Raw genomic sequence first — 24,611 nt, forward strand, 5'->3', positions numbered from 1 at the left:
CAAATGAAATCATTTATGTTGTTGAACATCAAAAAGTGGCGGGTGTGTGCACATGAAGGTCTTTATTGTTCTGAGCCGCTGACCCTCAAGGGAGCCAAGTAGGTCAGGGGAGCTGATGTAGACCAAGTCTGACCAGGTCAAAAAACTGTGAGTGAAATTATCCCACTGACTGTAATGCAGCCCCAGGAAGTGTGCTGCAAAGTGAATAACCAGCTCTTGGGGACTATCTGGCCAGGTCAGCCGCCTCTGATTCATTCCTCCCCTCCCTGTTCAGAGATCCTGACAGATGGACACAGGAATTGCCTCCTAGTTCAGTGAGTGAAATGGACGTGGTGAATAGTTTGCAGTTTACCCCTGAGCCAGTAAATCCAAACTCCTCTGCACTGTATTGTGCCTGGAACACATTAAATCTGGCGTAAGATGAGACATAAAATACATCGGAGTTTAGTTGATGTGTTAATTTAGCTGTCAGTGGAAATCAGATGTCGAGATTCACTGCAGTGCAAAGTAGCAATTTGTGCCCTGTCAGAAGTGCAGGTCTAAACCATGATTTAGAGGCCTTGCAGGAGCACCATGGGTGTCTCCGGGATGAGGTAGCCCTGAGAAGTGTCAACACTTTGGCAGTCCAGCCTCGGGTAGGGTCCATCATCCTATCTCTACCAATGTCCTCACTGTACCAGCAGGAGGTTCTCAGGCGTGGGTCAGGAGGTGTGGACGAGGTGTGTAGTCTTAAAAATAAAGCAAAGACTCCATTTAAATGGTACTTTCCTATGGATCATTTTTCCCCTCTGAAAATGGAAGGAATCACTGCCCTGCCTGCCTTCTGGAGTGATAGTGAGAAACTAATGAGGTAATGGACATGAAAGTGCTTTGAAGAGTTTCATGAATAGAAACTCGGGTGAATTGGTGTCCTTAGACTGCAAGCATCAGACTAGGAAGAGAGAGAAGATTGACAAGCTCGCGCTTCTTTTAGAGTACTTCCTTTATTCTAATTATCATATTATGTTATTATTATGTATGTCCATTACCGATCACATAAATTCAGAAAGGCATGAAAAAGAAAACGCATTCATCATCCTTCAGCTCAGAGGGAACTTTGGTTAACAATTTGATATATTCCTTCCACTTTCCCTTCCTGTGTATATAACGGGTTTTGCCTATAGGTGGTAGGCAAGGCAGAGTGATGAACTAGTTCAGCACATTCAAATTCTACCCAGATTTTGGTGCTTTTATGTTTTAGTTAATTTAAAATGAAAATTTTCTCATGTTAGTAAAAGTTCTTCAGTAACATCTTTGGATGATACAGGTATGCCAACTTCTATGAGCATTCCCCCGTCATTAGTCCTCTTTCTTTCTTTCTTTCTTTCTTTCTTTCTTTCTTTCTTTCTTTCTTTCTTTCTTTCCCTCTTCTTTTTACTTATATGGTGTTATAATCTACCATTAATACCTTTGGGTCTCACTATCTATGTAACACTCTCTTTCCCCAAGGACATTTCTTACAAGTGGAAATTTGGGGTCTAAGAGTCTGAACAAAAATTATAAATTACTTGAAACAATTGCCAAATATTTCTAGGAAAATCCTGTCAGCCCATATTCTCATCAGAAGTCTGTGACAGTCCCTAACTCACTACAGAATCCTTGCTAGTACTGAATATTATTTTCATTTATCTATTTTTTAAAATTCAATTAATTAACATATAGTATATTATTAGTTTCAGAGGTAGAGGTCAGTGATTTATCTCTCTTATGTAACACCCAGTTCTCATGTGCTGTCCTTAATGCCCGTCATCCTGTTACCCCATCCCACTCCCTTCCAGGACCCTCAGTTTGTTTCCTATGGCTAAGAGTCAGGAGCCCCAAACTTTAAAATCTAACCCTTAGGTCAGTTAAGTGCTTCATCAAACTCTACGAAATGACTATGTACATGCTATTGTATTGACTATACACATGCAGGTGAGGATGTTGTCATTTGTCACACTCATGTGGACTCACAACAATTTCTCTTGAAGCTCAATGTAAGGTATAACATTCATTTTCCTATGAACATTTTGAATCTTTTTTTCAAGATTGTATTTTTTTATTCATGACACAGAGAGAGAGAGAGAGGCAGAGACAGATGCAGAGGGAGAAGCAGGATCCCTGCAGGGAGCTCGATGCGGGACACCATCCCAGGACACTGGGATGATACCCTGAGCCGAAGGCAGACACTCAACCACTGAGCTGCTCAAGCATCCCAACATTTTTAATCTTATCGTTGGTCCTGGTCCCCTTTTGGCTTTGGCTGCTAGGAAGCACAGAAGTGTACTTTAGCTAAATTTTGGTTATCAAGTAGAAATCTGATGGCACCTTTGCACTAAAATAGATCAGCCTGATTCATTTATTCATATGCTTTTATTATATGTCATTACATGTCACCTCAAATCCTTTTTTGAATAATGCATAAATAGTTTAAGTTTTCATCTCTTACCTGTAAAGATTTAACTTTGTTTATTCTCACTGAAGAGAGTCAATTTGCCATCAGTAAAGTGGATGTAATGAGAAGTTCTGACAAGTGGTCCTCCTTTCCTTTCTGACACTTCAACTCAGAGAGATGCATGCTGAGGCCTCCAGCACCAAAGTCTGAGTAGAGCGAGAATATGCTGAACTAGTTCACCACCCTGCCATGCCTGCCCTTTCCCCTTCTCTCCCTCTTCTGCTCTTCCATCAGCAGGAGGCCTCAGAGGTTTGACATGAACACTGCAGCAAGTAGGCTGCTGCTCAAAGATGTTCAGTGGCCAAGCATCTTCCTGAGGGGCTTTTTTGCTGAGCTGACTTTTGGCATAAGACATCCCAGACCAGCAGATCTGGCCCTGTTAATGACTTGGATGAGTTCCAATCATCAACATTGGTGATGTTGGTCCTTGGCCTAGAGTCTGCAATTGGCAAGAAGGCTGCTCTGCCAGCACGTCGGCAGTGTTCCAGGGGGTGTCCAGAAATGGCTCTGCTGCTGCTTCACATTCCAGGATCAGGCTGCAGAACTGCCCAGACCTCTGCAACTGAGCCAGCATTCTCCCTCCGCCCTGGCACCTGCCCTCTCCCCTTTGCTGTGCCAAGCACTTCAACAAAAAACCACAAGGGGAAGCCAGCACAGAGCACCCCGCTCTGAAGCCAGAGCCTACAGTCGTCCACCAAGAGGCAGGTGTGTGCCGAGCAGAGGAGGCCACTCTCATCTGCCCAGAGACTTCGGCTGACAAGGTGGCCCGATGGCTGCCAAACTGAGCTCAGAACAGAGCTTTCTGCACAGTCTCTCCATTGGTGAGATGGAGTCCCAGGTGGAAGGACTGGATAGGGAAATGTTACCAGTCAGCCTCTCTCTGACTGCTTTCCTGTTTAGGAAACACTGCTTAATCCTTACAATTACCCTGCAAAAGAAAAAAAGCATTGTCTCCATTTTACAGGAGAGGAAGCTCTACGGCACAGCCATGCTAGGGATGGCTCATTTCACAAACCATTGGCATACGGTGCAAGTGGTGTGGAGGAAGAGGCAGACCCTGGAGCAGAGGAGGGGAGGGAAAAAGGCATCTCTCCATCTTCAGGCCAGTTCCAATTTCTTGAAGAACCTATAAGACATAACCCTTTGTGTGACTGCAGGATAGAAAGGGCCTGCTGAGCCATCTGTTCTCAGAGCCTCAAGGACTGGAGGGCAACAGGGTGGAGCTTATGGTGGGTTTGCCAAGTGACCAGAGCTGGCTGGATCGGCCCACCTCACCCTTCTGCAGCCAGTGTGCCTTCCCAGAATGCACCTTACCTCAAGACCATCTGGGACATGCTCCCCAAGCCCGGGTCAGAGTCCTTCCAGCATTCCCCAAGCTCCCAGTGTAGCCCTGCCTCCTGGGCCTTCTTGACACCACAGCAACTGCCCTGGAAGCCATGGAGGCCCTGCAAGAAGACAGAGTAGGAGTGGTCCATGTCATTGCCTGTTGGTGCAGTCCCAGCTGGCAGCCACCTGTTTCTCTCATCTCTGCCTCTGCAGATAAAGTTCCACCATTGCCCAGATGCCTAAACCTCAACACCATCTGGTACTTCCTCTACCATCCTACAGTCGTGATTCTACCTTGGAAATAGTTATCAGCCCCCTCCTCTTGACCCACAGCCCTGTTCTGACCCAGGCCTCCGGGACTCCGCAATGGCCCTCTGACCAGTAGAACCTCCAACCTCCTCCCCTCTCCACCCCACACCTTTCTCCAAACTCCTCTAGGACATGGTCCTAGTCCTGTCTCCTGCTCCAGTCCTATCCCTTTTAAAAGTGTTTTAGATATTCTTTTGTCACCTATGGGCTTGCAGTCCACAATCCTCCCTCTTGATTTATTCCTGAGACTTCAAAAATGACCTCTTCCCCCCTAGTGGGTCTACCATATTGGTGAAGAGCATGGGCTTCAGGGTTGGAAAGACCTGTTCAAATCCTGGTTCTGCCAATACTCTGGGAGGAATGGCTTTACAAACCCTTGGGCCCCAGTTTCCTTCTCAGCAAAATGGAGAAAACAGCTACTTCATGGAATTGCTGAATGGTCTAAATAAGATAAAGCCTAAAGCCTGAATTCTTTGGTATGCCATTCAAGGCTTTCAAAAATTGCTTCCTGCTTGTTTTTCCAGATTGCCCCCATGGTAAGCTCATGTTGGGGGTTACCCAGACATCCTGCTGTTTTCTGAGCATACCGTTCTCTTCCTGGTGACTCTTTGTCCTTTCTCCATGTTGATGAACTCCTTTCCATTCTTTGAGCACAACTCAAGCATCAGCTCTTTTCTTGAGCCTTCCTTTGCCCCCATAAACATCTGTCCTCTGTGTGCCTATCATTCATACATTTCAGTCATCTATTTCTGATTAACAAATTTTCCTGAGTATAGCTGCTTAAAACAACAACTGTTACATGTTGTGGGACAATAATTCAGGTGGAGCTCAGCAAGGTGACTCTTTTGTACCATGTGGCATTGATGGAGGTCCTGCAGGAGTATTCAGCTGGCAGATCAACTGGCGTGCAGAGTCCAGGATGGCTTTGCTTACATATCTGCTGCATTTGCAAAGATGGCTGGGAGGCAGAGCTCAGCTGGGACTGTCCCTCAAGTGCCCATTTTTGACCTCTCCAACATGGTAGCCTTGGGAGAGTCAAACTTCTTTCATGGAAGTTCCAGGCTCCAAGGCCAAATGTCCAGGAGGAAGGTGGGAAGTGCCTAGCTTCCTGTGATTTCACCTGGTGGTTTTTATCTTTTGTTATTAGTCCAAGAAGCCACAAACCTGTGTAGATTCAAGGGGAGGAGACAGAGATTTCCCACCCCTCAATAATACCCCCAAGAGGATTATTAAAGAAATGCAGATACATGTAAAACTATCACAACACACATCTATTATAGCACTTTACTATTTTATTATTATTATTATTATTATTATTATTATTATTATTTGCTCACATACCTGCCCCAACATACAAGATGACCTTAAGAGTAGAGACTGTGTCTTCTCCATCATTTACCATTTATTGAGTACCTACTATGTACTGTGCACTAAGGCTTAGCTGCAGTTTTCCTAAGCCTGGAAACAGCTTCAGATACATGCTGAAGCTCAGGAATGGAGTACTTGGTGTAAGACCACACGGTGGAGTCAGAATTCAATTTTGGCCCATCTGTCTCCAAAAACAGCCTATTTCCTTAGCTTCTGTGCATGTTCAGCAAACTACAAAGACCAGTGGGGATTCAGGAGAGCCACACAATTTAAAAAAACTTTCCATCGGGTCCATTTAAAACAGGCTATCGGGTATTCCCAGGAGTTCCATGGAAGAACTATTTTTCTCTGGGGACCCTTCCTGAATGGAGAGGACGTGTGTGTCTGTGCCCCTGTAACTTGGCAGGTCTGCCCAAGACCTGTGGGCATGAAAAACCCTGTAGGTGTCCTCACAGACGTGTCCCATCAAGTCCTGTCTCTTTCTCACCTATTTTCTCGAAATGAAATTGTAAACTCTATTCAGCAGCGTCTCACTCTCGAGCATACAGTACCTGCAGAAACCCCCTGGGTGTTCGGGAAATACTCATAAAAGTGGAAATGGAGCCCTGTGTGCCTGGGGACCTGCTGGGCCTGAAGCAGCCCTCTGTAACATGCCCCACATTTAATAGCGAGAGCAGGAACTGAAAGGATTCTAGCTGAGTGGGGAGTGTCCCTGTAAGCTTCCCAAGTTGTCATTCACATTTATCACTATTACCAGACTGTCCTCCTACACCCTGACCCACCCTGCTGATCCCTCCTACATATGGAACTCTTCTCCCCTCTTCCCTGTTGTTAACTGAGACCTCAACCCTCAGGAAAAGTGGAATTGAGGCCCCTTAGAGCTCATCGGGCTAAGCCATCATTTCACAGCTAACCAGACTGAGGCTAAGAGAGGCCACGTGCCTGGTCCGGTGTCACGCGGCTGGCACCTGACAGGGTCCACACAGATCTGAGGCCTCCTCACCACCAGGCTAGCACACTCTGGCCGCAACCACTGCCTCACACACCAGCTTATCCCACTAGAAGCCAAACAGAAGGGCTATTTAAAGGAATAAGAAAGAGAAGAACCTGATCTCCTTGCAAGGCCCTAGCAACAGGCTTTTCCCATTAGGCCACACTGGTGTCCTCTTGCCCTGCCATCTTAACGAGGGCCTAGTTTTAATAAAACATAAAATTCACCATCCTAACCATTTGTAAGTGTACAGTTGAGTAGTGTTAAAAATATTTACAATGGAGCACCTGAGTGGCTCAGTTGGTTGAGCAGCCAACTCTTGATTTTGACTCAGGTCATGACCTCAGGGTTGTGGGATTGAGCCCCCACTCAAGCTCTACGTTAAATAGGAAGTCCACTTGAGTTTCTTTCTCCCTCTCCTGCCCCTCCCCCCACCCATGCACAAGCTCTCCCTCTTTCTCTTTCAGATAAATAAATACATCTTTTAAAAGAATATTCACATTGTGCAACCAATTTCCAGAACTTTTTGACCTTTCAAAATTGAAACTATGTACTCATGAAACAATTCCCCACTTTTGCCTCTCCCCGGTCTCTGGAGACCCACATTCCACACTCTGTCTACAAATTTGACTACACTAGTTAGCTCATGTAAGTGGAATCACACAGTATTTGTTTTTTTGTGACTGGTTTATTTCACTTAATGTAATGTCCTCAGGGTTCACCCATGTTATAGCAGGTGTCAGGATCTCCTCCCTTCTGAAGGCTAAATAATATTGTATTGTGTGATCAGAAGGGGCACCTGCACCACAACCTTTATAGCATCAACATCCACAATAGCCAAACTGTGGAAAGAGCTGAGATGTCCATCAACAGATGAATGGATAAAGAAGATGTGGTCTAAAAGAAGAAGAAGAAGCAGCTGTGGTCTATATATACACTGGAATATTACTCAGCCATCCGAAAAGATGAATACTTACCACTTATATTGACATGGATGGAACTGGAGAGTATTATGCTAAGTGAAATAAGTCAATCGGAGAAAAACAATTATCATATGGTTTCACTCATGTGGAATATAAGAAACAGCACAGAGGATCATAGGATAAGGGAGGGAAAACTGAACTGGAAGTCATCAGAGAGGGAGAAAAACCATGAGAAGCTCTTAACTCTAGGAAACTAAGAAGGTTGGTGGAGGGGAGTTGGGTGGGGGGATGGGGTAACTGGGAGATGGGCATTAAGGAGACCACGTGATGTGATGAGCACTGGGTGTTATACGCAGCTGATAGATCATTGAACACTACATCTGAAACTGAGTGTGTACTTTATGTTAGCTAATTGAATTTAAATTAAAAATGTATTGTGTGTATACACCACAGTTTTCTTCTTAATTTTATTTAAATTCAATTAATTAACATATAATATGTTATTAATTTCAGAGGTAGAGTTCAGTATACCATACTCTTTTTCCATTCATTTACTGATGAACATTTGTGTTAGTTCCACCTTCAGGTCATTGTGACTAATGCTGCTATGAACATGGGTGTGTGAGCCTCTTTTTGAAACCCTACTTTCAACTTTTTAGATATGTACACCTAGAGGTGAATTGCTGAATCATATAGTGATTTTATTTTTAATTCTTTGAGGAGCCACAATACTGTTTTCCACAGCAGCTGCTCCACTTCCCATTCCTGCCAACAATGTACAGGAATTTTGATTTCTTCTCCATGTCTCACCACCACTTGATATTTTCCTTTTATTTTTTATAGTTTTCATTCTAATTCACTCACTCCTTGTGTATTTCAGTTGTGTCTATTTAAGGAATCAGGTGAAAGATCCTACACACAAACAGGGCTGATACACAATAGATACTCACTGCATATTATTTCATCTTATGATTATCTCCCATCCTTCCTCCCTGCCTGTCACCAAGCTTTCCTCCTTCATTAGGTTTCTCTCAATTTTGTGGTTCTGAGGTCAGACTCTAAGATAAGAGTATTACAAAAAAAACCCAAACCCAAAAAATGCAAAGATCCTTGACTCCTATCCAGAGCAATGACCTTGACCTTTTCATAGGAGACTCTATCTCCTGTCTAGATTTCTTTACTTATCAAACTGAGTAACATGGAAACCCTTCACATTTCCCCCCAAGGAAACCAAGCTCCCTCTTGACTCTGGCTGGAAGCGGCCCATCCACTGAACACTGAGAGCTTGGGGCCTGGTCCCTGCCTCCCTCCTGGTTTGGAGCCCAGAATGGGAAGTACTTTCTGACAGTCTCACTCCTCACTGTGAATCGACCATCATTTTTCCACCCTCCTCCCCCGGGTGTGGTGCTCCCAGCAGCCTGTACCTGTTCCAGCTTTATTACCTCCCCTGTCAGTGCTCCACTGTGCTTATGCATGTGCAGCCATGGTCCTGAAAGGGTTAGCAACACTTGCCCCCACAATGAGCCTCTACATGATTTGCTTTTCGTATGGACAAATCCCAACTCTGTAAGCATGTAGTCATGGAAGGCAGGGTTCCATGGAGGTCCTCTTTAGTGAAAGGCCTCTCTCTGAAATATTGATTGTAAACTGCAAATAAAACATAAATCCTGCTTTTGAATCCATTGTCCAAAGTTACTTATTAAAAACATATATTTACCTGTTCTTTGAACCAACATTTATTAAGCACCCACTCATGCCAGGCAGTGTTCTAGGAACTGGAGATTCTGTCCCCATAACAGGAGTGGGAAAGAGACGAGCAATAAAAAAAAACTAATAAGGAAAGCATATATTGCCCAACTGTGAATAGAAGGAGAAACAACACGGCAGAGAAGGGATGTAGGAACTGTCTAGGGTGGGGGCAGGGGAGAGATCTAAAATAAGGTCACCAGGGAATGCCTTACTGAGAAGTTAACATTTCAGTAAAGACAGGGAGGTGAGGGAGTGAGCCTCTTGTGGTTTTGGTGAGATCCTGTATAAATGTCAGGTGGTTTAATAATAAAAATAAAATCTTAATTTACTAGCACTCAGAGGTTTACAAAGCACTCTTCCTTAGGTATTTGACCCCCATCACCTCCAACAGAGATTTTTGCCTGGCTCAGGGGACAAGCTGTGAATTCTGATATTCAGGTCCCATCTTCTTCCCCCATGCCTGGATCCTGGCTTAGTACTTACCTGAGTATATAATTTCCCTAAAAACATATTAGCAGCCCTTTGAGGGACTAGAATCCAGTCCAGAATCCCAGATAGCCTTTCTCTCTACCCTGCCATGGTTCTCTGAGACTGCCAGGTTGCTTGCCCAGCCTTGGTCTCCAGCCTGCTGCATACATTCTTTTTTTTAAAAAAAAAAAAGATTTTATTTATTTATTCATGAGAGACAGAGAGAGAAAGAGGCAGAGACACAGGCAGAGGGAGAAGCAGGCTCCATGCAGGGAGCCCGACGTGGGACTCGATCCCGGGACTCCAGGATCGCGCCCTGGGCCTAAGGCAGGTGCCAAACCGCTGAGCCACCCAGGGATCCCCTGCTGCATACATTCTTTCTCTGGTGTCTCGCTTGCTTGTAATCCATGATCCTCCCTTTTGTTTATCCCGGGGGCTTCTAACATGGCCTTTCCACCTGGCGAGTCTAGCATGCCAATTAAGAGCATGGGCTTTGGTGTTAGGTGGACATAAAATCCTGCCTCTACGACCTTGGGAATGTTTTTACAAATCCACGGGTCCCAGTATATAAAGCCTTTAAGACAACACCTAGGAGGTGACAGGCACTCAATAAAGAGTGAGGGTGGTAGTTATTATTACAATGATTGATATCTGGGTCAGCACCCAATGGTTCTCTTGTCTCTTTGTCAAGCAGCCATCCCTTCCACTACACCTTCCATGGATCAAATGGAGGCAAGATGACCTCCCATCTGTCTTCAAGGGGTGGAATCCACCCAGCTCCCTTCAGTAGAGTTGTCACCTCAGAAGGCCATTCCCCCCATTACGGCTGCTGCCCCACCCCTCCATCTGCATGATCCCTACTCGCCTCTGCTCTCTGTTCCAAGCAGCCTTCTCTACCATGATACTTGCACTGTCCCCCCTATGGTCTCAGTTGTAGCTGTAATTTGTTTGTGATTAGGACTAATTCTCCAAGGCACGACTGGAATTGTTCATTGTTTACTGAACAAACAAGAAGAGAGAGCGACATATTATATGGGGAGCTGTGGTGCAGAATGGTTAAATATCACCGCTTTTCAGGGAGATTAATGGTAAATGTGCACAGAGGTCATTTATAATATTAAAAATAAAATTATTGCCGGGTCTTTTTCAGCAAAGCAATGAAGATAAATGTCGCATAGAGAAACCTTGGGGAAAGGGCCATGCAACAAAATCAAGGTTCTGTTGAGGCTACAGAGGGATGAGAAAATTTTTAATTTCTTAGGAGAGCTCAGCCATGAAAACAAAGCACAGTCGGCTTTTCTACCACTGGCCTACAGGAATCTTTATGCTTCTTCCTGAGCTTATATGGAGACTGACTTTGTCTGAGGAATGGGGATCTTGAAGCAAACCCTCAGTGGCTCTGTCAAATCAGCTGGCAGCCATGGTTTCATCCTACTGCCATCCTTGGTGTCCCCTCTGTCTCCCCCTTGCATACCTCCAGGCCATCAGCCTGCGCCGTCAGGGAAACGTCCAACATGAAACTCCCATCACTGACTCCTCTCCAGCTCCACCATCATCAGTCTCATGCAGGCTGCCTTCCTCACTTGCTTGGTCAGTTTCAATGGCCTGCAAACTGGTTTTCCCACTTCTGTTGCCTCTCCAAGCTGTTCTCTCTAATTTGCTCAGAATGATCTTTTAAGAAAACTAATCAAATCGTTTTCAAATAACTTGAGACTTGTCTGAACTCCCTAAGCAAAATCCATATCCCTCCATACCCTGCAAGGTCCTGTCTGATTGGGCCTCTGACTTCCTCCCCCATGGCCCTCCTGACCCTTGGTGACCCTTCAAGCCACACTGGCCTTTGCTCTGTTTCTAGATCATAAGCAACCTCTCTCAACCCTGGCATTGCTGTTCTTACTCCTGCAGAGCCTTTATACATGGATGACCCTCTCCTATCCTTCAGTGTCAGCTCAAATATCACCTCCTCAGAGAGAACTCATGCAGTCCACCTGACAAACTAGGTCACCCACGTAATCCCCTATTCACTACTCCTAACCCCAGTGCTAGGTTTTTAGTAGAAGCTCTGAACACAGTTGCTCAATAAACCAAAGACTGAAGGGAGGGGCCAGGGGATGTCTACAGTGCAGCCTAAAGGAATTAGCAATTTCCAGAAAGCAAGGAAATTCCACCCACCCCATTCTTCTGCTTAAACTTGGTGATCTAGTCTGCATTCCTTCAACATAGTGCTTGCTATGTGTCAGGCACTTGCCAGGAGCTAAAACAAGGAAGACAGACCCCCTGCCTCAAAGAATTTAGAATTTAGTAAGAGAAACTAACAATGTAGACACAATCGCCCAATAGGGGAGGTGAGTGCACAGTTAAAGATGTGAAGCGATCACCAGCATACCCCAGGGGAAGATATGTGTCTCTCTTCAATGAGGAACAACAAGCAATTGGGGAAACTGACATGAGTTAGGAGGAATTGCTCAGATGGAGATGATTCTAGATAGTAGAATAGGGTTGCACAAAGGTTATACCCCTTACTGCATGTTCAAGAAACTGCAAGTTGTGGCATTTAGCTAAAAATGTAAAGGAAGTGAAGCTGGGAACGTGGGCTATGCCAGGTGTGCAGAGCCTCACTTTGGTTCGAATGCCATGGAAACCAGCAAAGACTGAAGATTAGGACCTAAAGGGAGCTGGGCTCAGAAAGTTAACTCCAGTGATGGAGTGCTACCAGAGACAAATAATCTTGAAAATTCATCATTGCAAGTATTTTTCATAGCTAATTTGTGTTGCAGTTACTAATGGGTTTGTTTCTATCATCGCTTTGTTGAAAGAATCTGGCCCTGTAGATGTTCACCCTTCCTTGGGAAGGGGAATTCCAAAAGGTGCTGTCTGACCCTAGGATTGGGCCTGTTCTACTGCTTCACTGACTCCTTCCCACCCACCCTTCATGGCCAATTCTCCCCAATTCCCTGAGATGCTCTCTGAAATTAGTTCATAAGAAAGCCACATATTGTTTTATGGATGCAATTTCACTTGGTCCCTATGAAACCCCTGTGAATTAGATAGCATCCACACCCTACAGAAGGGAAAGGCCCTATAAACTGTCAGAGTTTGTACCACTAGCTTTGGGCCTGCTAAAGTGATAACAAAGACAAGAATCTGGGTATGAAGGGAACTCTGAGAACCCTGGACCAAGGAGGAAGTCATCATGGTGAGAGAGTGGGTGGTGCCAGGAGACTGAAGATTCCTCCAAGGGGAGAAAGGACTGAAAAATCTATTCATTTCTCCAACACCAGAGGTTCTCAGACTTTGGTGTACCAGTTGTCAACTAGGGAGCTTGTGGAAAATGCTGGTTCCAGAGTCTCACCCCTAGAAATTCTGACTCTGCAGGTCTACTATGAGGTCCAGGAAGTAGCGTAGTTACTGAGTTCATTTGACTTTGATGCAGAGGCTCTGTGGACATACCATCAATGCAGTAGCCTAAGCCCATGGTAAACACAAATGTGGCTGTAGAGGGTCTACAAACAAGGAAACTGAGGCCCAGAGAAGTGATTTGCCCATGAAGTCTGAGGCCTAGTGGTACAAGCAGCTCTCCTGATTCCTAGCAGGTTGCTTTCTCACCCAGCCCACTGGGGCCCTCCATACGCAGGCCCTCTCCCCACCAGTTTGCATTTTGAGTATGAACCCAAGATGTCAGTTCTTTAATGAAGTTGTCCAACTACAACTTACGAAGCCCAAAGCCCTCAGCAGGACTGGTCTCTGCCAGGCATAATTTACACAGTTCACAGGCCTTTCAACACCCCCATTAACGCCAGCGTGGTGCAGCACTATTAGTCTGTGCATGCTGTTTGACTACACCCTCACCGTGCCACCATCCACTTTCACATCTCTGGGCTTCTTTCCACTTGAGCACTTGATTCTCCTTGTCCTGGAAAATTTGAGGTTTCCACTGGCTGTGAGGAGCTTTGTGCCTCCTCTGGGCTCCAGCCACAGCCCCACTTCTGACCTCCCCACTCTCTAGAAGCCAGCCTCTTCCCACAAGTCATCTCCCCTTCTCTTTAATTTAAAAGCAAGAGCCCCTTGTCGCTGACACAGCACTCAATTTTTCCCCCTTTAACGAGGGGCATCAGTTAGGCAAGAGCAAGCAGGTGGGAGACGGCCTGAAAGCTGATACAAATGTGCCTTTTTAAATGCCACATAAATCACCTTAATTAAAAATTAATTAAGCGCCCTAAAATTTGACATTCATTTAAAAAAGAAATTTGAGTGAAGAGGGTTGTGTCCATTTCATAGCATCATATCTCCAAGACTCCACCGAAGGAGGGGAGCATGTGTGGGTTTCTATTTTGAAAGCACAAATAGGGAAAAGAAGTCAGTCCTGGGGAGCAAGCCCACTAAGTCCTGCATGGTGCAGAAGAGTGCTTCATATAACCTGACCTGGAGCACACACGTCTCTGATGCAGATCCGAACTCATTTCTACTGCACCCACAGAGGAGATAAATGGTCAAACAAATGTGGCGTGCTGTTTATTTCAGGAGAGATGTAGCGGGGTGCAGATGACAGATGACTGAGACAGGAAAAGCCAGCATGAGGCAACCAAGGGAAGCTTGCTGGGCAAGTGAGCGGCTCAGTAAAGATGCATAGCAGGGCAGCAGGCTTCAGGGGAGAGTCATTAAGTGGTCAACATTAATAAAGATGACACTAACTATATCAAATCAACTTAGGAACATAGAGCCAGCAACAGCCGTTGCCAGAACCCCAGAATCGGGACATCAAGGAAGGAAGGGGTCTTGGAGGTTGGATTTGAAGTTACTGACTCTCACTTTACCAGGGCGCCCTGGAGAACCATGCAGATACAAGACCCACCTAAGACACACAGATCCTCCAGCCCTCCAAGGAAGTGGGTCTCAACCCTATGTCCATGAGAATCACCCGGGAAGCTTCTAAAACCCCAGTCCCATGGACCCTTCCTCCAGGGAGACTGATTTCACTGATCCAGGTGGGGCCGGAACATCAACAGTATTTCTAACTTCCCAAGTGACTCCCGTGGGCAGTCAGGGAGCTGCCCCACAAGGTGATGTAATCTGCATCCTGGGAGAGGGATTCCATCTGGGATCATGTCACTCAGGTCTGAGCCCGTCCCCTGTGATTTGCTAGCAGTGAGACCTCAGGCAAGGCACCTTCCAGTAAACGGTTGCATTTTGTTGTGCCTTACTGTTTAGAAAGCATTTCTCTCTACGTTATTCAATCTCCCGAATCTTCGGTCTTTTGACTAATCAGATGGGGATAATAATATTTTTCTGCCAGTTGTTTATGAGGTTCAAGCAAAGAAGGATTAGAAAGGCACATGGTAAGGTGTTAAAATGCTCTGCAAGGGTAAGGGATGATGACAATTTACTACCCCCGGAGCCTTAGATGCTATTCTGGGAAGAACTGCCTGTTCAAAGGTAATAAATTCCCGGAAGGGAAGACGCTTATTAACAAAAGATCCTCAAGCACCGGCTCTCCCCACAGTGGCTTGATCTCAACTCTCCATAACCTTTCTGTGATTAGGGCATTTGGCATTTGGCATTTCAGTGGTTCCCAGGAAACACTGGCATCGTGGCTGGAGGGATCCGGAAGGGCCCTCATCCCTGCTCGGCCGCGGGCTATGACCATCCTGGGCCTCAGGTCACCCTACTGCAAGAGCCGAAACAACGGCTTCACAGCCACGGAGGGGATGCTGTTAGGAAATTCAGGCCCTTGATTAAAACCATTCACCAAGGGTACTTTCCTCCTTGGAATTTATGGGCCCCATAAAGAGAAGAGCTTGGGAAGACAGAGCGGTTGTTTTCTGTTGCGCCTCATTAGTTTTGAGTTTGGGCTGGCAGTAGAGATCAGAGTACCCAGCGTCCATCTAATTGAATCTCTCACGGGCATAAAATCCCCTGTGGTACAGAGGAGGAGGCTATGCCAGGGAGCCTGGAAGTCTCCAGCCAGGGGAGGGAGATGGGGAGGCGTTGGTAGAAGAAGGGCTAAAGGAGACAGCTTCTCTGGCTGCAGCGGTACAGCAGAGAGCTCCTGGGGATAAACTCTGGGGCATCCAGAGAGTGAAAGCAGCACACCGTTCCAGCCACTGGACCTCTCCTTTGTTGAGGTTTATGGTCGCAGGGAAGGATACTGACTTCCTGCCCTTCTGTACCCACTGTCACCGCTCCTGAGGACCCTCATCACCCAGGGGGACCCCATAGACAGCCACAGTACAAAGGACAGAGAATAAGATGTCAAAGTCCTGGGCAAGCCATGTAAGCACTTCAAACCTCTGTATTCTCCACTATAAAATGAACACAAGGATACCTCCCACAGATAAGACATAGTTTCAATTCAACTCCCAAATATTGGGGCGGGGAGATCTTTGCCAAGGGCACCTTTGGAGACTCACGCAGATAAGACTTGATGCTTCCCTTCAAGTCATTTAGTTTGCTGAGGAAGACAGGCATATAAACAGCTCATTACAACATCAAGCAGAATGTCTACCACATTCCAGCAAGAAGTGATGTGCCATAGAAGCCCAAGTAAAAGGACGTTTCATGGAAGAGGGCGAATGGGACAATCCATGAAGATCTCACAGTCAAGCTGGGGAGATCTAGATCTCCATTGCTGGAAGATGGTGAGTTGGTGGAGGATGTTCCCAAAAGCCAGAGCAGCCTTAGCAATGGCAGGACAACTCTATGACTACCAAGGACAACCCAGGTACTGCCTACCAGCCCCACACAGAAAACTCTGGTAGCACAAAAGACAAAGACACAATCACCAAGGAAGACATGAATAGTTCTGGATTACATAGAAGTCTAGAACTCCTGCGTATCAAGATGCATTATAAACTGAATGAAAATACACATAGAATACTGGGGGAAATTGTCAAACATATAACCAATCGTTTCACCTCCTTGTTAATAATCTCATACACTTCAATAGGAAAACATGAAGAACCCAACAGATAAATCGGCAAAAGGAAGTGAGAAAGTCCCTAAAAGAGTAAAATAAAGCTAGTAACACATGGGAACATATCCAGCCTCACTCACTATCAAAGAAATACAAATAAAACAGCAGGAAGATACTTTGAGTTAAAAATAAAAACCATGATAATATTCAGGGTTGCCAGGATGTAGTAAGAGGGGCGTGCATGTATGAACACAGCTGGTGAGAGTGTAAATTGGATTAACTTCTAGAAAGCAATTTGGCAATATGTATCAAGGGCCTTTAAAATGTTTATACTCTTTGATTCAGTAATTCCACTTCTGGGAATCTATCCTATGAAAATAATCTGAAATGCGGGCAAAGGTTTATACTCAAAGATATTTTTCGAAGTGTTATTATAAACAGCCTAACAATCCAGTCATTGAATAATGTTTAAATAAATGATGGTACACATCATGAAAGATCGTGGCCATTAAAAAGTGTCCTTATGGGAAATTTTTTTTCTCATGGGGAATTTTTAAACCTTGGGAAAATCTTGTGATATAACTCTAATTATTTTAAGGCCTATATACATATGATACAACTATACACATTTTGAAACCATAGACCAGGGGTGCCTGCGTGGCTTAGTGGTTGAATGTCTGCCTTTGGCTCAGGGTATGATCCCAGGATCTTGAGATCGAATCCCACATCAGGTTCTCCTCAAGGAGCCTGCTTCTCCCTCCGCCTATGTCTCTGCCTCTCTCTCTCTCTCTCTCTCTCTCTCTCTCTCTCTCTGTCGCTCATGAATAAATAAATAAAATCTTTAAAAGAGAAAGAAAGAGAAAGGAAGAAAGAAAGAGAAAGGAAGAAATAAAGAAAGAACGAAAGAAAGAAATCATAGGCTAAAAACACTAGCTAGAAACCTACCAAGATGTTAAAAATAATAGCTTCACCCCATACTGGCACAAAAACAGACACATAGATCAATGGAACAGAATAGAGAATCCAGAAGTGGACCCTCAACTTTATGGTCAACTAATATTCGACAAAGGAGGAAAGACTATCCACTGGAAAAAAGACAGTCTCTTCAATAAATGGTGCTGGGAAAATTGGACATCCACATGCAGAAGAATGAAACTAGACCACTCTCTTGCACCATACACAAAGATAAACTCAAAATGGATGAAAGATCTAAATGTGAGACAAGATTCCAGCAAAATCCTAGAGGAGAACACAGGCAACACCCTTTTTGAACTCGGCCACAGTAACTTCTTGCAAGATACATCCACGAAGGCAAAAGAAACAAAAGCAAAAATGAACTATTGGGATTTCATCAAGATAAGGAGCTTTTGCACAGCAAAGGATACAGTCAACAAAACTAAAAGACAACCTACAGAATGGGAGAAGATATTTGCAAATGAGGTATCAGATAAAGGGCTAGTATCCAAGATCTATAAAGAACTTACTAAACTCAACAGCAAAGGAACAAACAATCCAATCATGGAATGGGCAAAAGACATGAACAGAAATCTCACAGAGGAAGACATGGACATGGCCAACAAGCACATGAGAAAATACTCCACATCACCTGTCATCAGGGAAATACAAATCAAAACCACAATGAGATACCACCTCACACCAGTGAGAATGGGGAAAATTAACAAGGCAGGAAACAACAAATGTTGGAGAGGATGCGGAGAAAGGGGAACCCTCTTGCACTATTGGTGGGAATGTGAACTGGTGCAGCCACTCTGGAAAACTGTGTGGAGGTTCCTCAAAGAGTTAAAAATAGATCTGTCCTAGACCCAGCAATTGCACTGCTGGGGATTTACCCCAAAGATACAGATGCAGTGAAACGCCAGGACACCTGCACCCCGATGTTTATAGCAGCAATGTCCACAATAGCCAACTGTGGAAGGAGCCTCGGTGTCCATCGAAAGATGAATGGATAAAGGAGATGTGGTCTATGTATACAATGGAATATTACTCAGCAATTAGAAACGACAAATACCCACGATTTGCTTCAACGTGGATGGAACTGGAGGGTATTATGCTGAGTGAAGTAAGTCAATCAGAGAAGGACAGTGTATGTTCTCATTCATTTGGGGAATATAAATAATAGTGAAAGGGAATAGAAGGGAAGGGAGAAGAAATGTGTGGGAAATATCAGAAAGGGAAACAGAACATGAGAGACTCCTAACTCTGGGAAATGAACTAGGCGTGGTGGAAGGGGAGGTGGGTGGAGGGTGGGGATGACTGGGTGAGGGGCACTGAGGGGGGCACTTGACGGGATGAGCACTGGGTGTTATTCCATATGTTGACAAATTGAACACCAATAAAAAATAAATTTATTAAAAAAAATAGCCTCACCCCAGTGTCCATAGCAGCAATATCCAAACTGTGGAAGGAATCACGATGTCCTTTGACAGATGAATGGATAAAGAAGCTGTGGTCTATACATACACTAGAATATTATTCAGCCGTCAGAAAGGATGAATACCCACCATTTGCATTGATGTGGATGGAACTGGAGGGTATTATGCTGAGTGAAATAAGTCAATCAGAGAAAGACAATTATCATATGGTTTTACTCATATGTGGAATATACAAAATAGTGAAAGGGACCATAAGGGAAGGGAGGAAACTGAGTGGGGGAAAATTAGAGAGGAAGACAAACCATGAGAAACTCCTAACTCTGGAAAACAAACAAAGGGTTGCAGAGGGGGAGGCGGGGGGGGGGGGATGGGGTAACTGGGTGACAGGCATTACAAAGGGCACACAATGAGATGAGCACTGGGTGTTATACTACATGCTGACAAATTGAATTTAATTTTTTTTTTTTTAAATGATGACCTCTGGGCAGTGGAATTCTGGGCATTGTTTTTGTTTTGTTTTGTTTTTACCCTGGTTTCAAACTTTAGACAATAGGCATGTGTTCTTCAAATGATGGAATGTAAAAGAAATTAGGAGACATTTTCAGGGAATGACAAGTAATTGGTGCGTGGAACACACATGTGTTCACAAAAACAGACAGTGAAAAACAAGGCCTAATCATGACACGTGAACATAAGACGACTTTCATTTGTTTCATAGGTTGAGGCTGACTTCACAGATGTTTTTATTTTGCTTGTTTTCTTTGGTAGTGCTGGGAATGACAGTAATAAGGTCCTAACTAGGTAATGGTCACATATAGGACATAAAAAGAAAATGTTTTGGAAACTAGAAATCACCAAGCAAAGATGAAGGAGAATTTTTCTTATTATCATAAATGTCTTTGTCCTGAAGGCGGGGCAGAAAGGACAGGCAGTGTCACTAGCAGGAGGGCCCCCCAACTACGGTGGACACACCTGTCTGCCCGCAGGAGCAGCACCCAGATAGAGGCCACTTGCCTGCCATTGCCCCCCACCAGCACTTAATGGGGACTCCCCACTATTAAGTGGCAATGACAGAGCCGCCCTGGCCTGGTGGTTTAAGGTTTAGTGCACAAGCAGGGAAAGTGCCTGGCGCTGTGCTTGGCAAGTGGCAGGTGTGCCATATATGATGCCAGGTGTCCTCTCTGTGCCCCTGCTTCCTGGGACAAAGTCTGCAGCCACCCTCAGCAAATCCATCTCAGTCAGGGCTTCAGGGAGGACGCCCCTCCTCCAGCTCTGCCAGGCACTAGATGACTGCACTTTTTGGGGACCAGCACCGGTTCCTTAGAAGCATCGTGTCCCCACCTTCCAAGACACCATGACTGACAAGTGGGAAATTCACACGCACAATTAAAGCTATGAAATGAATTTAGCATTTTACCTTTGAAAATGAGCGTTGTATCTCCTGTCATTCCTTGTGTATTTTGATGCTGAAAGTTGAGTATTTGGAACTGAGAGAGTGGAGGGACTCTCCATTGTGTGGTCCTCCGCACTTGGAATTGGTAAGGGATTTGGAGGAAACACCGTAGGCTGTCTTGAGGCACAGGGATGGATAGGGTCGCGTTTCACGGGGCTAACAGAATTGGTGGCAGGGCCAGCTCCTTCCAGAGGCTCCATGGGACAGTCAGTTGTCTCACCTTTTCCTGCTTCTAGAGGCCGCCTGCATTCCCCAGCTCATGACCCCTTCCTCACATTTCTCCAGACTTGCTTCCATGATCACATCTCCTGCCTCCTTCTGTGACCTTCTTGCCATCTTCTTCTAAGAACCCTTGAGATCACACCTGGGTAATCCAGATACTTTTCCCATCTAGAGACCCTTCACTTAGTCATATCACCAAGTCCCTCTGTCACATAAAGTACAATAATCATAGGTTTAGGGGGTTAGGGTATGGCTATCTGGGGGGCCGTTATTCTGGGGGTGACTGCAGGCAGGTAAGCTTGTGTGCAGGCTGTTCAGGAATGTTCCTAGTGGCCAGGCACTGGCTAGACCCTCAGACAACCTGGTGACGAAGATGGGACCACGCATACATGTCCTAGAACTAGGTTGTATGGAATCGACACCAAGTGAGGCTCGAGCATAGGTCTGGTGAGGTGAGATATAAAAGGAAATTGGGGCGCAGAGCACAGAGAACCTGGAAGAGCAGGTTAAAAAGTTTGGATGTGATCCCCTGAAGGAAGCAGGGCATGTGTTTCCCATGCTCAGCAGTTACACAGAATCCCCAGCCAGGCCGGGCCCATCCGACACTGTTGATGCCCGTGTGCCAGCCCCTAACAAATGGAGCCTTACCTGGACTGGCCTGTGAAAGAGGGCCCAAGGCCACTTCCAGTGCTCCCCTCCCATTAACTAGAGAGGGCAGCTTTGCCTTCTGACAGGATGGGTCTGCACCCCACTTACTAGCCTTAAGGAAGTCACTCAGCTGCCCTGCCTCAGTTTCCTCACTTAGGAAACTATTTTGAGGAAAACAGTGGGAAACTATTTCCCCACTGTTAAGATTTGCCAAGCCTCTTCACGACCCAGATGTGCTGAGTTACACAGAGGATTCTAGAAGTAAACAGCCTGGACTTGATGTTAGTTTCAGTGGGAACTGAAGTGAACCAGAAAATCGTGGAATTTCAGTTAGTAAAGATGATCTAAGCTGCAGGGTCCCACATCACAATCACCTGGGAGTTTTTACCAAATTAAAACCTAAGAAAGGTGAGTCTAATCTCATAGCCAGGGTTGGAGAACCCACCCCTTACGTGAAGCTAAGAAAGTCTGTGGGACTCGACCAAGTGGGGTCCTGGTTCACACTTTCCCCAACCCAGCTGAGCATGGAGGGGGTGAGATGGTGGTGGGGAGACTGCTGAGACACCTGCCATCACAGGGAGAAAGCGAGAAAAGAGGACAGAGTACAAGGCCAACAGCCTTGAGGGACTGACCCAGGTGGGCCCTGCCTGCTTGTCTCCACAGGAGCCAGAGTTTCCACCCATCCCACACAAACCAGCAGCTGGGTGGCAGGAGGCACACTCAGAAACACACCCCAGGCCCTGCTGGGTGGTCCCCAGGCAAATGTCCCCGTTTAGAAGGGCAGGCTGGTGCAGGCTAACGTAAGCCTGGTTCTCTGGGGTCACAGGTGAATTCATCATCATAACCCATTGTTCTCGATACTGGAATAGCCGCTAATATGTTCATTATAAATTGCTCCTTCTCCCTTCTGCCACTGGATAATCTGATTTATATGAGATTTATGGTTTATATACAAATTTCAGAAGGGACCTCAGAAATATTTTCAGAATCCCTCCTTTCATAGATGGGGAGACAGGGAGCCAGACAAAGCCTAGGATCAGCATCACATAGCTGGTCTAACAATAGTGCTGCAGGTTTCTAGCATCTCTCCCATGGCGAGTCTGGAGTCAGGCACACGTGGGAGATACACTGGGCCTCAAATATGACCTTGTGGGTAGAGCTGTCTGCGGGCAGATGAGATGAGACTCCACCCACAGGCTCTCCACCGGGCACATTGAAGCCAGGGCTTGAGGAACCCACATCGTTGAAGGAATGTGGACCAAACCTAGGGCCACTCTGCTATTTGCCATCACTAGAAAGTGAGGAACCTCCAGTGGCCTAGGGGGTGGGGTGTTAAGGCTTCGACTTCCTCTCAGCCTCGTGGTGTTGGCCCCAGGTGTAACCAGACTGAGATGTGTGCATCTCAGTCAGACCTTGGAATGCGACAGGGCAGAGTGATGCTGTCCCTGAGCCTTCCCACAGAGCCACCCAAACTGACCGATGGCATGTGTGTCTGTGTGCTCTCCAGGAACATCCCCAGGCTCCAAGATGGCCTTGCAGAGCTCCTTCACCTGCTGGAACGGGACGGTGCTCCAGCTAGGCCAGGCCTGTGACTTCCACCAGGACTGCGCCCAGGGAGAAGACGAGGGCCAGCTGTGCAGTGAGTAGATGCAGCCCCCCTGCCCCACCCACCCCAACCCAGCCTGTGCCTCCATCCCCCTGCCCCCATTGCTCCAGGCATGCGAGCTTGGACACCCTTCCTTACCACGTATCCTCTCAGTGGTGACTTCCAAAAGCTACACAGTTTTCAAGAGACAGGGTTAAGTTAAGAACCAAACAAGATCTTGTAAGCTATGCTCTCAGCATCCTCGTGGTACAGAGATGTACAGGGTAAAGCCTAATTTAGGAACATGACGTTAGAAGCCCTGTATGCCCACACTCCCCTCGCTCTCCCGGCCTTATCTTCCTCCACCCACCTGGCCCTCCCATTTTCCCAGGCTTCCATGTACCCCAGCGCCAGCTGTATCAGACCACATCTCCATGGCTTTGCTCATGGTACCTGTGGACCAGAATGCCCTTTCCTTCTCTGGTCACATCTGCTCCTTCAAGACTCACCTCCAGGGCTCCTGGGTGGCTCAGTCAGTTAAGCACCTGCCTTTGGCTCAGGTCATGATCTCAGGGTCCTGTGATCAAGCCCCGTGTTGGGGTCCCTGCTCTGTGGGGAATCTGCTTCTCCCTCTCCCTCTGCCATGCTCTCGCCCCACCTCCCTCTCTCTCTCACTCTCTCTCTCTCAAATAATCAAAAATTTTTTTAAAAGACTCACCTCCAGAGTCAACACTTCTTTTTTTTTTAAGATTTATTTATTTATTTATGATAGACAGAGAGAGAGAGAGAGAGAGAGAGAGAGAGACAAGAGGAGGGAGAAGCAGGCTCCATGCCGGGAGCCTGACGTGGGATTCGATCCCGAGACTCCAGGATCACGCCCTGGGCCAAAGGCAGGCGCCAAACCACTGAGCCACCCAGGGATCCCCCAGAGTCAACACTTCTGAGAAACCTCCCACAAGTATCACCCCAACAAGTATAGTTGGTTCCTCTTCCTCTAGACTCCCCCATGGGCGCATCCATCCACATATCTATTATTTTTTATTAACAGCTTTTAGAAATATAATTCACATACCATACAATTCACCCATTTAAAGTACACACTTTGGTGTTGTTTAGTATGGTCACAGGGCCGTGCCACCATCACTACAATCCAATTTTAGAACATTTTTATCACTCCAAAGATAACCCCTAGTAATCTTTCCTCATTTCCCTCCAATCTCACATCCCCTGCACCCCCTCCCCCACGAACCACTAGCCCTCAGCAACTAACTCCTAATCTACTTTCTGTTTCTATAGATTTACCTATTTGGGGCATTTCATATCAATGGAATCATACATTATGTATTCTTTTGCTGTTAACTTCTTTCACTTGTCATAATGTTTTCAAGGCCCACCCCTGTTAAGTCACATGGAAATACTTCATTCCGTTTTTACTGCCACATACTATTTCGTTGTATGGCTAATAGCACATTTGTTCATCTATTCATCAGTTGATGGGCACGTGAGTTGTTTCTACCTTCTGGGTATTACGAATTATGCCTCTTTGCACATTCGTGTACAAATTTTTGTATGGACAGATGTTTTCGTTTCTCTTGGATTATATACCTAGGAGTAAATTACTGGGTCAGCTCTGTATTTAACTTTTAAAAAACTTCCAGGCTGTTTTCCAAAGTAACTACACCATCTGACATTCCACTAGGAATGGGTAAAGCTTCTCATTTCTCTACATTGTCAACACTTCGAATGATGTCTTTTTATTTTTGTCCGGCTAGTGGGCGTGCATCCATTCCATT

General features: G+C 45.8%; 1 protein-coding gene across 1 annotated transcript in view; it reads left to right on the plus strand.

The window, feature by feature from the left end:
• The window catches only part of ALK (ALK receptor tyrosine kinase), a 677,634-nt gene that overhangs the window by 530,535 nt on the left and 122,488 nt on the right, over nt 1-24,611 (plus strand). Inside the window, exon 6 of the mRNA XM_041756066.1 lies at nt 22,741-22,872. Coding sequence (XP_041612000.1) covers nt 22,741-22,872 — 132 coding nt within the window. The remainder of the gene's footprint in view (nt 1-22,740; nt 22,873-24,611) is intronic.

Source organism: Vulpes lagopus, chromosome 5, assembly GCF_018345385.1.
Source record: "Vulpes lagopus strain Blue_001 chromosome 5, ASM1834538v1, whole genome shotgun sequence".
Classification (NCBI taxonomy): Eukaryota; Metazoa; Chordata; class Mammalia; order Carnivora; family Canidae; genus Vulpes; species Vulpes lagopus.